The 15,146-nt window shown below is 37.4% G+C and overlaps 1 protein-coding gene across 3 annotated transcripts in view; it reads right to left on the reverse strand.

Annotated features, from left to right (window-relative positions):
- MCF2L (MCF.2 cell line derived transforming sequence like) overlaps nt 1-15,146 on the reverse strand; it is a gene marked incomplete at its 5' end in the record, with an annotated part of 145,634 nt that overhangs the window by 13,533 nt on the left and 116,955 nt on the right. For all 3 annotated transcript variants that reach the window (XM_080613332.1, XM_080613331.1, XM_080613333.1), the window contains 14 exons: nt 853-922; nt 1,802-1,917; nt 4,594-4,660; nt 5,672-5,748; nt 6,779-6,849; nt 6,994-7,153; nt 7,849-8,040; nt 8,249-8,440; nt 9,278-9,397; nt 10,369-10,483; nt 11,870-11,994; nt 12,669-12,818; nt 13,320-13,436; nt 14,212-14,331. In XM_080613332.1, the coding sequence (XP_080469458.1) occupies nt 853-922; nt 1,802-1,917; nt 4,594-4,660; nt 5,672-5,748; nt 6,779-6,849; nt 6,994-7,153; nt 7,849-8,040; nt 8,249-8,440; nt 9,278-9,397; nt 10,369-10,483; nt 11,870-11,994; nt 12,669-12,818; nt 13,320-13,436; nt 14,212-14,331 (1,692 nt within the window). The remainder of the gene's footprint in view (nt 1-852; nt 923-1,801; nt 1,918-4,593; nt 4,661-5,671; nt 5,749-6,778; nt 6,850-6,993; nt 7,154-7,848; nt 8,041-8,248; nt 8,441-9,277; nt 9,398-10,368; nt 10,484-11,869; nt 11,995-12,668; nt 12,819-13,319; nt 13,437-14,211; nt 14,332-15,146) is intronic.

Here is a 15,146-nt window from a genome sequence, read left to right on the forward strand (position 1 = left end):
ACTTCTATGTATGCCCAACCATGAGTCCCTCTGCAATTTATTTAAAAGTCTTTCCCCTTTATACATTTTCCTTTTATGAATGTGGTTTGGCCTGGGAATTGCACTAAGGTAGACCAAGCAGTTTGTTGCCCCTTATCACTTCAGTACTTGTCAAAAGCAAAATGAAATAAAACTGTTGAAACTGTCAGAGTAAGTATGAATGAAAGACTAGACAGGAAATTGGCAAGCACAAAAGTACTTCTGTCCCTCAATTTTAGGCAACAGCATCTCCATGGATGTAGCCAGTAAATAGGAGGGAGAGGGATGGCTTCTCCCAGGAGTTTCAGAGCATCAATAGGCAGCAACAACAGGAGATTGATTTCCATAAGCAGATTCCTATTTAGCCCTTTAGTGTGCTATGGGTGAGACGCATTGTTTAATAAATCCCAGAACAAAAATGGTTTTATTTTGGCATAGCTTTCTCTTTTCATAATACAAATATTTTGGACTTAACTCTGTTAAGGTGTTCTCTTTAAAGAAAAGAACGACAAGAAAAGTATCCAGTAAAGAAATCTACCCAAGTATACCAACCATTTATAGTGATGTGGAACAATGCAGCGCATGACTCCATGTTTTCCTAAACGCTACTTTAATAAAGTGGTTTCGCTTCAACAAGGTAGTAGCTCTTTCTAAGAAAATTAATCACCCCACACAGCAGAAAATATCCCTACTCTCAATTAACATCTACATTCCCAGTGTGTTATCCATTCAAGACAAAGGGGACGTGGTGGCAATCACATGAAGACCACTGTTGCAGGTTACAGCCCTACAGGGGGGCTTATGAATGAAAAGCCAGGAAAAGATGACACATACCTGATCCAGAAAGCACCGTCCTACTAGTTCTGGGTATTCTACATAGTTTTCTAGTTCTCTCAAGAATATTCTATGAGGAGCAGAGAGCATACATTAAAAAAGTTGCAGTAAATGTTTACATATTGCAATTCTTCTAAACTTTTGGAAACAGAGTTGTAATTCTGTACTACAAAATATTATAAAAATTATTATAAAAAAATACTACTAAACATCACAAAGCAAACAAACCAACCAAATCCCACCTCCCCAGACAAAAAAAACCAAACCAAAACAAAACCCAACCCAACCCAACCCAAACCAAAACAACACAAAAAACCCAAACCAAACCAAATACAAATAAAAAACATCACCCAAAAAAGTCAGCAGCAGAACTTCCAGTGTAGTTTTACTGGAATAAGAAACTATTTAACATGCTTAACTTCTCTTGAAAATACTTCTCTTTTCTACCAATTTAAATATTATCCTGTGAAGAAATACCTCTACAGTAGCAAGGACTGAAACTTCACAGAGAGGTCCCTCAAGTGTAAAATTAACCAGTCTCGACCAGATGGAAAAGTTGAGAATTTGTGGTTTAGAATCACAATTTACTTCCCATAGCAAATTTCATTAAAAAAACCCAAAACAAACAAACAAACAAAACAACCCAAAAATCCCAACCAAACCAACCTTGCTTTAATTAGGTTTTAACCAGATCCCAATACCTTTCTTCAGGAAGAGGACCACAATGCAATAATTTTACATGTGTACCGCAGTTATTTGAACAAAGCTTCAGGCAGCTTTGCTCACCTGTTACAGATATTTTGCTTTTCCTCTTTTATGCAACACGAATTTTGACACATCAGATAGCCAAGTGTGACTCAGTAAAGATCTTCTAGCAATTTATTTCAGATTAATAGAGTAAAAAAACCTTATCCAAATGCTATTTTTAGATCTGAATGCAAATCCTTACCTGTTGTGAAAGTGATAGATTTCTTCCATGTTCCCAAACAAGATGTCCTTCTTATTCTGGAGTTCTGGTGAAATGAGATGAGCCATTAAGGGGCTGTCCATCTCTGCAGCATAACCCTGCAACACAGGAGAGAGGAACGCTGATTAGATCCCTTTACTTACAGCATTTATCTCTCATTGACAAGGCAGTTTGCCTGCAGACTGACATATATCAAAGAAAGACCTTAGTATTAATTATGAAAAAAGGATATAAATTCTGGTTTTCCATCAGTTCAGTAAGACACACTGATAGCCTTTAGTAAGACACTTGAATAGTTACTGCAAATTTAGTTAAGATGAAACAAAGTTTGCAATCATTTCCACCAAGCAAAGATTATGCATTCCCATACTGCTTATAAATTATAGTTCATACTTTTTCTGTTAAAACTTTACACATCTGCATTTAAAGATGCAATCCCAGAACACACACAAACCTTCATGTCAGTCTTAGCTATTAGTATGAGGGAACAAGCTGCCTGTAGTTATTTGCAGGTAACAGAACATTGCATTAGTGACACTGATACAATAAACTGCACTGAATTATAACACACTGACAAATTAAATTCAAGGATAAGCAAAAGTACACCTACAACTAAGATTCTTAATTTCAAAGTGATGTCTAAACTACAAAAACTAGAACTAGCCTAGCCTGAACAATCCAAGCATTTGGATAGGACAGCAATTAGATTTTATTTGGTTTTTAACCTGACAGAGCTCAGAACTTTAGAATTCTGAAAAAATAAAAGCATGAAATCCATACATTTACAAAAAGCTTTTGATAATTTTTTTTCACTTCAGACTGACGTAGTACTTATTTTAAAAATGTAATATAAAATATTTTCATGTTTTACTACCTATACAGTACTTGTGTTTTAAGAAAGAGGAGGGAAAGCTACCCTATGCAGTCACAGGGATCATTTAATCTTCCTTTAACAATACATAAGGCTTTGCTTAAGTCTTCCATCTGAAAGCTGTTCTAAAAGCATTGAAATAAATGGAAAAAGGAATCAAATATAATAAGTAAAAATAGACTAAACCAATATTTTCCCCCAGTAAAAATTACTGGATTTCACAGACTAAAGGTAGATGATCATGGTTATTAATGAAAGGAAAACTCAAGTTCAGATAAAAGCAGCTATAGCAGTTTCAGACTGTCGTGGTTTAAACCCAGCCGATAATCAATCTTTGGAGCTACCTTGCTCTTTTACATTGGGAGCTTTGGCAGGGAGAAAATGCAAGGCAATTAAATATGACATAATAATGAGACACTTCCCATACAAAAGAGTATCAGGTTATTTTACAGGATAAATGGGAAAATTAATAGAATAGGAGAAACAAAGGAACTTGGAAAATAGCCAGAGGTATGGATTAACTAGCATTAATCAAAAGCGGGAAGACTGCCATTGAACCACACTTCAGCAAGGATCTCATCCAGAATTACTGTTGGCAGTCCCAAACACCCAAGTTCACGAGAGTTGAATCCTAAACTGCAAGGAGGCACTGCAAAGTGTGCCTGGCATGGTCAGGGTATTGTAGAGTCTACCACATTGTCGGAAAACCAAGACAGCTTGGCCTAGCAAGACAAGGGTTGGACTATATTTTATGCAAAACAAGAGTAATAGAAAGATTCTGCAACAACCGTCCAGTAGCAGAAGTAAGGACTAAAAATCCTTGAACTATTTTGAGTCTTTATTTTATGAACAGAACCACAGATAGCATTGTATTCAAAAGCACAGAATAAAGTGATGCTTAAGGTCTACTCCAAACCTACCTTTCCTTATTACTGCACAGCAGATAAAACCATCCTACTGTCATCAACTTCCTAGCACTTGGGACTGGACCCAGGACATAAATGCTATGGGAAGCTGAGCACAAACTATGCAAAAGCAAGACTAGAGTTCAAACCCCTCATACATTCCTTTAACTTGAAGGTATGCTTCCAGAAATCATTACTTCCAGTCCATAACTTAAAACAGCTCCTATTTAGGAGCTTAACATCGGCATGAACACCAAAAGTACCCGCTTGGCTCAATTCCAGTTCATCGGCCTCAGTTATCTGCAACTTAATCATCTCCTACAGACAAATCAGGCTACAAGAAAACAACACATCCATGTCTGGAGACTTACCAGACTTGAGGAACAACACAGAATACTGCAGCATATTCCTACAACCAACGCAGCAGTATTGCAACTGTGCCTTCACAAGTAAGGAGCAAAGAGAGTATCAACCTTTGTTCCCTTTACAGTTTTGAATAAAGGTGGTATTATTATCATTACAAGGAGCTCTGTTCCCACTACTGTACCCAAGACATTTGGAAGATCACTTAAAGGTATGCAAAGAGTGATGCAATAAACAAATTTTCTCCTCTGACACAAGGTTCTCTTGATGCAGATACACATTCCCGTGTTACACATGACCTTCCTGGAGCTGACCCAAGATTCTGGAATGAACTTTTGCAGGAATTAATGATCATTAGAAATCCCACTATGTTCCACCTAAATACATAGGTGTATCTTGTTTTCTGCTCAATTTGTGTTTTCTAATACAAAATCCTAGTTGTATGAATATTTCCAGAAAAAAAAATCCACATTCCTGACTTTGTGCAAATATGATGCAGAGAGGAGAGGTGTAATGATCACACTGCTTGACAGGACAAGCAGACACATTACAGCGATAAGTAAAGCATCAGAGCATTCATGAAATGGAAGAGAGAAATAGATTCACTAACAGCTGCAGTGGAATTGAATTTTTACCTCAAGAACACAGAGAAGTTCTTCCACATATGCTCGTTCAGTCTCAATAAGTTCATTCATTACATGCCTGTAGACAAAGAATGGCAATTAGGGCAGGCCTATTAAGTTATGCAAAGTAACGAGGCAACATTAACTTTGTGTTTCTACTTTACCTCAGACAATAAAAGAACAATTTCCAGGTAACGGAAAATGAGATGTTTCATAGGTATTTCTGTCAACAGTTTACATACTCTTATTGGTAAGCACATATTTTTAAAATATTTTAAAATCTCTGAAAATGTGTTTAAACAGGAAAATAAGTCAAATACAGCATTTTAAGTACTATAGTAACTGAGCTGAAGTACTGAAGCATTTTATCATTCTATATACAAAACCTGCTTATGCTGCGTTCATAGGTATTACAAGAGCTGGAGTTAGTGTTCCACAGAATTATCAAATACAGACTTAGAGTTACACCAACCCTTTTAAATTAACAGCATTTAGGGCAAACTTTTAATATCACAATGCTCCTTTAATTTCCCTAACGGTTAAGCAAGCATGCCTCTCCCAATCTCCTCCCCTTGTGATTTTGTATGATTTAACATGTGCTTGTAATGGTGAAAAGACAATATAAGTATCCAGTTTACAAGTAGAAAGACAAGCTCTGCCATACACATTGCAGATGGTACTAAGTTACTTTTTTTAATATAAGTGATGCTGCTCAGTATTTTACAGGGACTAAAAAGTCAAATAAAAAGACAAAGTCTCCTGCAGCATGGAGTCCAAAAACTCCGACAGATTTATAGGAGGTTACTACTCAAAACTATGTAATCTCTGAAATGAAAATACGTAGTTATCCTGCCATAACATCACCCTGCTGCAGCAAAGCTACAGTCTGGGTACTATATGAACTATAAATAATGCTGCAGACAGACTGAAATATCTTCCTCCGGGTACAGAGCATAGCCAAAGTATTTAAAAAAGTACCGAGACTTAATTTAGAGAAGCATACTTGTCTTATCAAATCCTTGGCCAAACTCAGCCTTTGCTGGAACCAAATCAGAGAAAAAGGATTTTTCTTTTATCAAAATATACTTACTGCCGTAACACAGCTAGGTTTTCTTCATCATCCATTGTAGATCCTCCTCTGCTTTGATGGAGTTCAGTCATTTCACTCTAAAGGCGGAAACAAACAAACAACAAAAAAATTATTATGGCATCACAGGTGGGGGAAAACTACTTTAAAATATGGAGCTTTGCACTCAGCATGTGTTTCCACAGGAAAGAGTGTACTCTATTAAAAATGAAGGCAATTTGCAAGAGCGTTGCAAAAATATCCAAGTCAACCTGGAGGTCTTGAAGTACATAAGAACATTTAGACACAGGGAGTTAGTTCTCCATGAAAGACCAGCTTAGAAAAGACCGTGGTTCAAGGCACCTTTCCAGGAAGACAACATCAGAGCATCAGCATCATCTTGGGGGCAACACTGGCCTTATGTGTTTTCCAAGCTAAAAATGAGGTACTCTGCTAATGTTATGGTAACTTCATACCTTGTCACAGAAGTTCATTCTTACAACTTCTACTTTAACAGCTGACCTAATTATGTCTTGCTGAAAAAGTGAGAGGTCTGCTTTCAATCCCCCTTGAAATAACCCCGTCCTGAGCTGTTGTCCCTACTGGTCATGTGGTCCTGCCATCCTCCTTGTGCTGTCTTTTGCTGAACTTTTCGCTGAGTTGATTTAACTCTCTAACCCAGTGGGAAACTACTTGCCTCTGTGCTGCTGTCAGGTTACTTTCCTCGCCGGAGGCAGGACAGGAAGACCATCCCCACTTGGGAATGGCAACCCATTAGGTCAGGTGAAGCTGTCTTGGAGCCAATGACAACTACCTCTTCACTTTTGCCAGTTTTAAGAGTAGCCAGTTACTACTGGAAAATAAAAAATATTTCCCGTTCATAGATTTTATATTTTGCTGCCCCTAACATTTTTCCTAATATAGGCAACTATTTACTTTACCTTCCCTCACATCCAGCCCAGTGACAAAGCAGCCTCTATTCAATCCACATGACTGCTTCACCAGAGTTACTTCAATAGGGGCAATACCATCACTTTTTCAGTGGAATTGCCTCATTCTTCTTGAAGTTCCTGAATATTCTGTTGTATTAGGACATTCTCAAACATGAAAAGTGCAAAGAAAAACAATTACCTTTCCTCTTCTGTAATTTATCCTCCGAAGTGCACTGCTTTCTGAGTTGGATACGTATTCTCTTTGAAGACCTAAGCATGTAAACCAAAATCAAACAGCAGTTAGAACTTGAGCAGATCTGACACAGATGTTTGTGCAACCACAAATTACAGCTGCAAGTTTCTTTAAGTTTCTCAGCACAGTGCAAAAAATTAAAGGCTGCTACAGTTACTTACCTGGAGAGGTACAAGGAGATTTTACAAAGGCTTCAGGTCTTGGTGCAACTGGCTGAACAGGACGTGTCTGCTTAGCTGCCAGTTTCTTAAGACTCACTTGTCTCTTTTGAAACATTTCTTCCATACTTTCTTGCTTCTGGAAAACCTTTTGCACATGCTCCTAACATTGCCACAGAAATAAAGAAAATAAATGGTCAGAGAGCCATCAATAAGCTACATTGCCACTTACAGCACACAGATTTGCAATTGTGGTTGCTTTCATTCCACATATAAAAATATTACCTTACTCTTCACTCCCAACAAGGCATAATTTCCATTCATTTAGTACACTTCAAAACTGGAACACCACTTCATAAAACATTTGTGTGCTTGCTGTAGAGAAACCAGTGGGTTTCAGGTTTCAATTTAAAAATTAAAAAAAGAAAAAGTTTTTTTGACAGTGTCTAATGGTTCTGTTACATGAAGAGATCAACCAAGAGGAAAAGGGACGTGTTCTCAAATTCAAAAACGAGGCAGCTACAAAGTGGAAGTCATACAAATGTTAAGGACAGGAACCTTTTATTGCTACATAAAAAAAAAAATATATATATATTTCAAATATTCACTTAGGACGATTTCTTTTAAAAGCAATCTGCTACCTGAAAAACTGAAGTAGTTATTAAAAGGCTCTGAAGCCCTTGATGCTTTTCCAAAGATATGACAGGACCTGCACCTTAGGTTGGGAAATGTGTTGGCTTTCCAATTCCCAGGTATAATTCCTAATACTGATTATGTAGCTTTATCAATAGCCATGCAAGAGAGCAATTCTAAAATTAATAAATGGCTGCATAGATACACATAAATGTCTTCTGGTACCTTTAGGTCTTCATTGAGGATGTGTGCATACTCTCTGTAAATTTTATTCAACTCCTTGATTTTATTGCTTGCGCCAGTGTCTAGGAACTTCTCAATCTCCTGTAATGCTGATTCTGCACCATCCTGAGACTGACACTTATCTACTGGCTGGGAAGCCAGCAGATAAATTCCTTCATCACACCACTTCATAGACTAGAAACACAGAAAAGAACAGGTTCAGAATGCACCAATGTTAGCATCAAACACTAAGAGGTCTAAAACATTTCATGCCTCTGCTTGTGACGTATTCTAGCTATTTAAGGAGAAAACACACACATGTTTTACCTGCCATTTTGACAGCTGGTTGACTGAGGTTTTAGCAAACAATATGGGAAACAGAACTGTTCCATACAAAATTTACCTTTTCTAGTAAGCCATGCAGTTCTAGAGATTTGTTAAGAAGATTCCTCCTCCGTTCTATCTCAGTAGTGAAGGCATCACAGAGTTGATGAAGTTCACTGCACTTTGGAATAATGGAGTCCACAGCATAATGATTGCTTTGAATAAAAGCATCACCCTCTGAGGCTAGCATTCTGGCTTTTGCTACAGTTTCCTAAGAAAGCAAGTATGACTTAGGGACATCTTTTTTTAAATCAACACCAATGAAAATGTTTTATGTAGTAAATACACATGTTGATAAAGAATATATCTTCAGTTAACAGCTGCCTTGCTTAATAAATCAAAATGATTTCTTTTCTTTCCAGATGCCCAAGAACTTGTATGCGACCTTCTTTATTGTATCAGAGTACTTCAGAAACATCAATGAATTTTATCATATGCCACCCTGTAAAGGAAGCACTACTGTCTTTCTATGCCTTATGTATTTGGCAGCTTGTTTGTGTAAGTATACAATTTGGAGTACAGTAGCAACCTGAACCCAAATTAAAAAGTACCTAACTCCAGCACTTTAGCCCCAGGAGCAACAACCTCACTTACAGAGCTATATATTTTATTGTGAAGCACAAATTGTAACAAGGTGCCTTTTCTACATTGTTCAGAGTGTCTGTTTCTGTTGTTCATCTTTTAACATATTGTACATTCAATACACAGCTTTCTCATTTCTGAGATTTAATTAAATAAATGGCTTTAATTGTAATGGAAGTGGCCCCCTGATTGCTAAGTGCAGAACTTGGCTATGCATACTTCATGCAGTTCTTCGCAAACTGATCACCCTGACTTTGTGAATGGTCACTCTGCTCTTTAAGAACTGAGCTGCTCCAGTGGTTAAAGACTTCATTCCAAATTCCTTCTACACATTACTTGAGAGACTTCTTCTGCCCTGTTGTCAGCTTAAGCTCCTGCTCATAAGTTACACTCAATAACCAAATACAGTTCCCTTCCACACATGCATTGTCATACTAGAAATTAAGGAGACCTAGAGAGTTCTTACACATGAGTTTTCTTCATAGCTGGCAAGATCTTTCAAAATATGCTCCACATGTGAACAGCTGTTTCCCACATCTATGAAAGCAGACAGTCTCTCGGACACAGTATCTAAAGCTGCTTTGACCTGAAATGAGACACAGCTATGTATCAATGAAGATGATTCCACCTCTCTGAAGACCCATTAGGGTAAATAGCTGCCAGCTACTACTTCTAGTCAGGTTATTCGCATTATGGGGTAACTTGGGCACAGAGACAAATAACTTTTTTTGTTAGCCTACCTTTACCCCCAATTCAAAATGAAAACAAATGCAAAGAAAAAGCAGTGAAATAATCTTGTGTCCTGCTACTGAAGATTAAAAAAGAACAGGAAAACTAATGCTCAGGAAACATTTATGATCTTGTTCTTTCCAGATGACAACAATACAAAGTCACATTAACATAAACAGCAAAACGTGAGAGATAGGTCCTCACCCTAACAGTTGGTTGAGAGACAGACGTACACTTGTAAGAGGTTTTCTGAGCGTTGCTCCCACAGAGACACAGGTGCTGTGCTCTGAGATCAGCTACACCAGTGTAAAGAGACTGTAAGTGCCACCAAGCACATGACTTAAACTAACATGAGATCAGAAACTGGCTGTAAAAATTGTAGTTCAGCCTCCACCCAGCTTCTAACAGTGTGTTTCCAACTTCCCACCCACAGTGTTGGAGACTGTTTTATAAAATTTCAGCCAGAAGGTTTTAGCTACGTCTTGGTTCCATAAAAAGGCCTACTGGAAAGATGAAAGCCTTGCAGACAGCAGATTATGCTTCTGTGGTGGAGAGCAGGTTTCAAAGGAGTTTTTGAACCCCTATACACTGCTGGGCCCATGGAAGAAAAAAAAGATCGTAAGACTGCAGAAGAGAAGCTATTATGCATCCATAGGCAAGTATTCAAGGTAGTAAAGATAGCAGTATGTCAAGTAAGGACATGTACAAGAAAAATGTTGGAGAAACTTTCAAGCACACTCAAGAGCTGAAAAAAACAAGAGGGGGAAGTATTTTCTTCTGCATCATTTCTGCATTACCAAATATTGACCGCCACCCAGAAGTTCTCACCTCTCTGAAATTTTGTTCAAAATTCCGAAGACGCAGGCACTGCTCAAGTTTCTGCTGATGCTTAATCCAAAACTCATCAAAGGCAGTCTCCGTTTCATGTAATTGAGCCAGAAGCCTTAAAAAAACCCAAACCCCAAACAAACAAACATCCCCCAAAAAACCTGTAAGAATGATGGGTGCAACCTTCAACGGACAATACAATCTTACACAGTAAACAAACAGCTTCCCCAAAGCAATATTTTCCAGAAAAAATAAACTGGATACAGGAAACTTTGAGTATTGCACAGAATTGTTTCCTAAAATAACACTGATGTAAAACTGAAACCCAACACAAATATCAAGTTCTGAAAAATTGGCAAGTGCTGATTTGGAGCTAGCTGCTGCACATAGACTTCTTCTCAGCTCTGGCCTGGGGACATGGGTACTTAGGGCTAGCAAAAATAAATAAAACATGCAAATGTGTGTGGGCTAGGACCCAGAGGAACCCAAGCCTTGGGCTATGAGCAAAAATGAAGGCAAAAAGTCGTACTCCTGTGACCAGCCAGCTGCCCTTACATTTCATTCCTTGGAGCAAGGCTCATAATAAACCTGAAGGTCATTGCTTCTCTTTCAAGCAGAGTTACTTCTTAAATACCTCAGGCAAGTGCACAGCAGTACTGCGATGAAAAGAGCTTTCTTCAAGTATAATTTTGGTGAATGTCTTACAATTTTTACTTTTGAACTTATCTTCTAATACTGGATTTGACAGTATGTTATCCTATGGACTTTACAGTGTGCTTTGCCTTTATATAGGCTATATCCACAGAAGGCCATACATCAGAATTTTAATGAACTCTTGTCTTCGATAGCATGGAAATAAACCCTGAATTTACAAGTTAAAACCAATTAGAAAAAAGGCACATGCAAACACACACAGTTTGTTCCAACTTCCCTCAGATATTATATTGAGTGGGAACATTTTGGATAAATTAGCAACCCCCACCCTGACTGTCCTGAGGATGGCTGATAGCAACAGTGACCAAAAAAAGTGACTTCTGCCAAGCTTTGTGTATTTGGAAAGAAAAGTCAGCCCCACTGTAGCAGAAACACAGAATGACAGAGAAAAAAAGAATGCAGAATATTGCCTTGGGGGAATAAGCAACGCTTTCATAGCTTTGTGAAAATTTACATCTGTTCTATGGTGATAAAATGTCTTCAAACCTGGCAGCAATTTGCAGGGGTAGCAAAGGAAAAAACTTCTATTACTTATATGCCCAAAGGAACCATATAGGAAGTTTCTGCATAGATACTTCAAGAGCGGTGTACTCCTTAGTAACAAATTAAAAGCTACTAACAACACTGATGGAATATCAAGCAAAGCTAGAAGCTCCTTCGGGCAAATTTAAAGTAAAAGAAACCTCCCACTTCAATTCAAAAGCATACATAAGGAACTAAGTAAAAGAGCTGGGAAGGGGTCAAAAAACCCAGAAAAGCAGCACATTCAGTATTCTGCTCCTCTCACCTTTCTACTGTAGTTTGATTGTCTAGCTGATCTTGATTCAGTTTGTATTCAGGATTCTCAGTAACTGGTTTTGTAATAATTCCGAGGATATCATCTCCCTGTTCTACTGCTAACCTGATATCCTCCTACAAAACAAAACAAAACAAAACCCCCCCAAACAGTAGTTGTGTGCTTTTGGTTTTTTAAGCACACTTCATAAAACAAAATCCTTTTTCCAGTTTTAAGCCTTAACAGCAGTAGAGCAAGCATAGTTTCATTAAAAGTAGCGTTCGACAACAAATACAGACAGTAAATTCTAAATGCCATTTTTTTCCTATGTTTACCATCTTGAAACTCCAACGTAAACCTAGTTTAATTTTCATGATACATAGGCTTCTCATATCTCCTTAGGCTCCAAATATCTCATAAGTTTTAAATATAGAACTTTGAAATCCTCAAACAGGTTTCATTTCAGCTGATTCCATTTTTCAAAAGGTCAAATATTTTCATATGTGTACACAAATACAATCAAATTTCTTGTTGCAAACAAAAATGCAAATCAAACACACCGCTACTTACAAAGGAATTTCTGATTCCACATACAAGTCATTATGCACTTGTACAAACATAAACTTAGCCTCAAGAAATGCCATTTTGAATGGAAGAAGGATATTTAACATCAAACCAAGCAAAACAAGTTCAATGAGATTTCAGTATTTCACATTGTCTGTTAACATCCTCTAAATTTTCTGTTAACATTATTAGCTATAAATTAAAACAGTTTAACTGGAAAACAGCATTTTTACAAAAAATTACATACCTTCATTTTGTTCTTCTTTTCTGTGTGTGTTGCAAGAAGGGAGCTGGTTGATTGTACATCATTTGGTAGTTCTGTTTCAGCCAGCTCAGTCCCAAAGGACTGAAGAATCTGAGCTGTTTGCTTAACCTTTTGGGCAAAACCTTCTATAGCCTTTTGGAATAAAAATCATTAAAGATGTTTCATTGCTCATCGCATACATATATACAAACACACACATGCATACAAAATGTAACTTTCAAAACAAACCCAAGCAGATGAATTACATGAAAAATGGTCAAAGTATAGTTTTGCAAGCAACAGATACCGTCACCATTAATTCCTTAATTGTATATTTTTCCTAGGCTTGTATCGGGTATATCTTCCTCATGTTTTTTATACTCTGGAGTTATTTTAACAACTTGAGCTTTTTCTTCTTGTAGCAAAACCAATAAACCTCAACACAATAATATACTGTAATTCCTTTGCTCCAAGTGTTCAGAAAACCACTCCCAAATTATTACTCATATTATTTCTCCAAGATGACTAAGTACCATTGGGAACATCTTCTCAGTCTGAGCAAGTCAACTTGCATCACTTGGAATCTATTTTATAAATGACAGGGTATAAACCAGATCATTAAACTGAAAAGTTATAACAACAACTAAGACTTACAGTGCGACGGGACAGCCATCTGTTATGGCAGTAATCCAGGGTGCCACCAAGATCTTCTGTTAATTGTGTTTTATCAATGTAACTCTGCAGTTCTGATACTGAGCCTAGCATTATGATCTGCAGCAGCAAAGAAAGAAAGGGAATGCGTTGAGAAGTCTCTTGTTAAGGATTCTAAGCCCCATCCTTCAGCCTCCTATCAAGAAAATTCAGTTCAGTACAGAAGCAAATGATGGAACTATTTCCTTTGGGTACAGAAAAATAAACTTAACAGTTGTTTCAGTTGAAGATAATGGTAAAAGTAAAAAACTGCATATGAGCATGAGCACCAGGCAGATTTAAAAAAGCTTATGGATTTTACAACATGAATTATACCACCAGATTTTTTTTAATCTTGATAAACCATACATGGCTATTTTCTAAAAGCAACATGCATTTCTTTTTCATTTTCCCTTGTTATCCTGCGTCTGTGGAAAAGAACAACAGTATCTCCAGTAGTTTGGCATATAAAGACTGTTTCCCCAAAATAAACAAGGGGTGGGGGAAAAGTATCTTAAAGATTATCTTTCACCCTTGAAGTTTACATCCAATAAGTAAAATAACTTGTATATTTTTAACTTGTATAGTTTCAGAGTTTATTTTAAACTATAAACACTGTACATTTACAAACAAAAGTATTATCAGTGGGTTTACTGGTGACATAACAACAGGGAACAGTTGTATGTTTGCTCAAATGATAGAAACTACAGTATTTGTCCATGGGAAATGCATCTGCTTAAAAATTCACATGCTTCTTTAAGCGTGCCTTTTTGCTGGGATTTTTTCAGTCCTCACTGGCTACATTAAGTACTTTGACGGATTTTGGACAGTAAAGTAAAAACAGAGGATTACTCACAGGTACTTTCATTTTAAACTCATCTTTGTTGAATTTGAAAGCAATGTCCGAGAGAGCTCGATGAAAAAATCCTGTTGGGCGCAGAACGAGGACTAGTTGCAGGTTTCCCGGGAAAGATGCCTGCCAAACAAGTTTAGTCTGTTATTTTCTGTGTCTCAGCTCCAGAAAATATTTTTTAACAAGGAGAAGCCCCCATTAAACCACAAACTAACCCTATCAAAGGCCTCCCATAATGGGGTTACCAATTACAAACTTGCAAGACTTGTACAAAGAGCTTCATTCAAACAGACATTTACTCTTCTTTGGGAACGGGAATCTATTCTCCTGTAGTCACATTTTTCGGGGCTGGCTTGTAATGCTCTAACTCTGACCCTAAGATTATGTCCAGCCAAGGAGGCTAATAAACAGTGGTGGATTAATACTTTTTCAACAGCAATACTCTCACAGTTACCTTATCTTCTCTTTCATAGGGGGTGCCAAGAGAAACCTCCATTATTGTCTGAACACCTAACAACACATTTCTAACTTGTGCATATACTGCCTTGCCAGTTGCATACACAAACCATTGCCACTGAGACTGAATTTCTCAGACAGCAGCTTAGAAAAAAGCTTTAATTTTACAGACAGAAATAAAAGCTGAACATAATAATTCTCAGCTGTGTTTTTTTCCCCATCATCTTGCAACCAATAGTCTGATGGATCTTTCCCAGTTCTTGAAGTGATAGGGGGGAAACAGAAAAGAGAAGAAGGAAAGCACAGAAATAGCATTAAATTACTAAGGATCTACCTCTGCCATGGCAGAGGTTTGCATACTTGGCGTTTAGCAATTCTTGAAATCATGCAAGTCTTCCCCCCTATTCAGTATTTCCACTGTATGGAGACAGTGAAGCTCACTACAGGGATGAGCATTATAATAAGTGTAGTATAGAATCATA

The sequence above is a fragment of the Psittacula echo genome (genome assembly GCF_963264785.1).
Source record: "Psittacula echo genome assembly, chromosome: 3".
In the NCBI taxonomy this organism is placed as follows: domain Eukaryota; kingdom Metazoa; phylum Chordata; class Aves; order Psittaciformes; family Psittacidae; genus Psittacula; species Psittacula echo.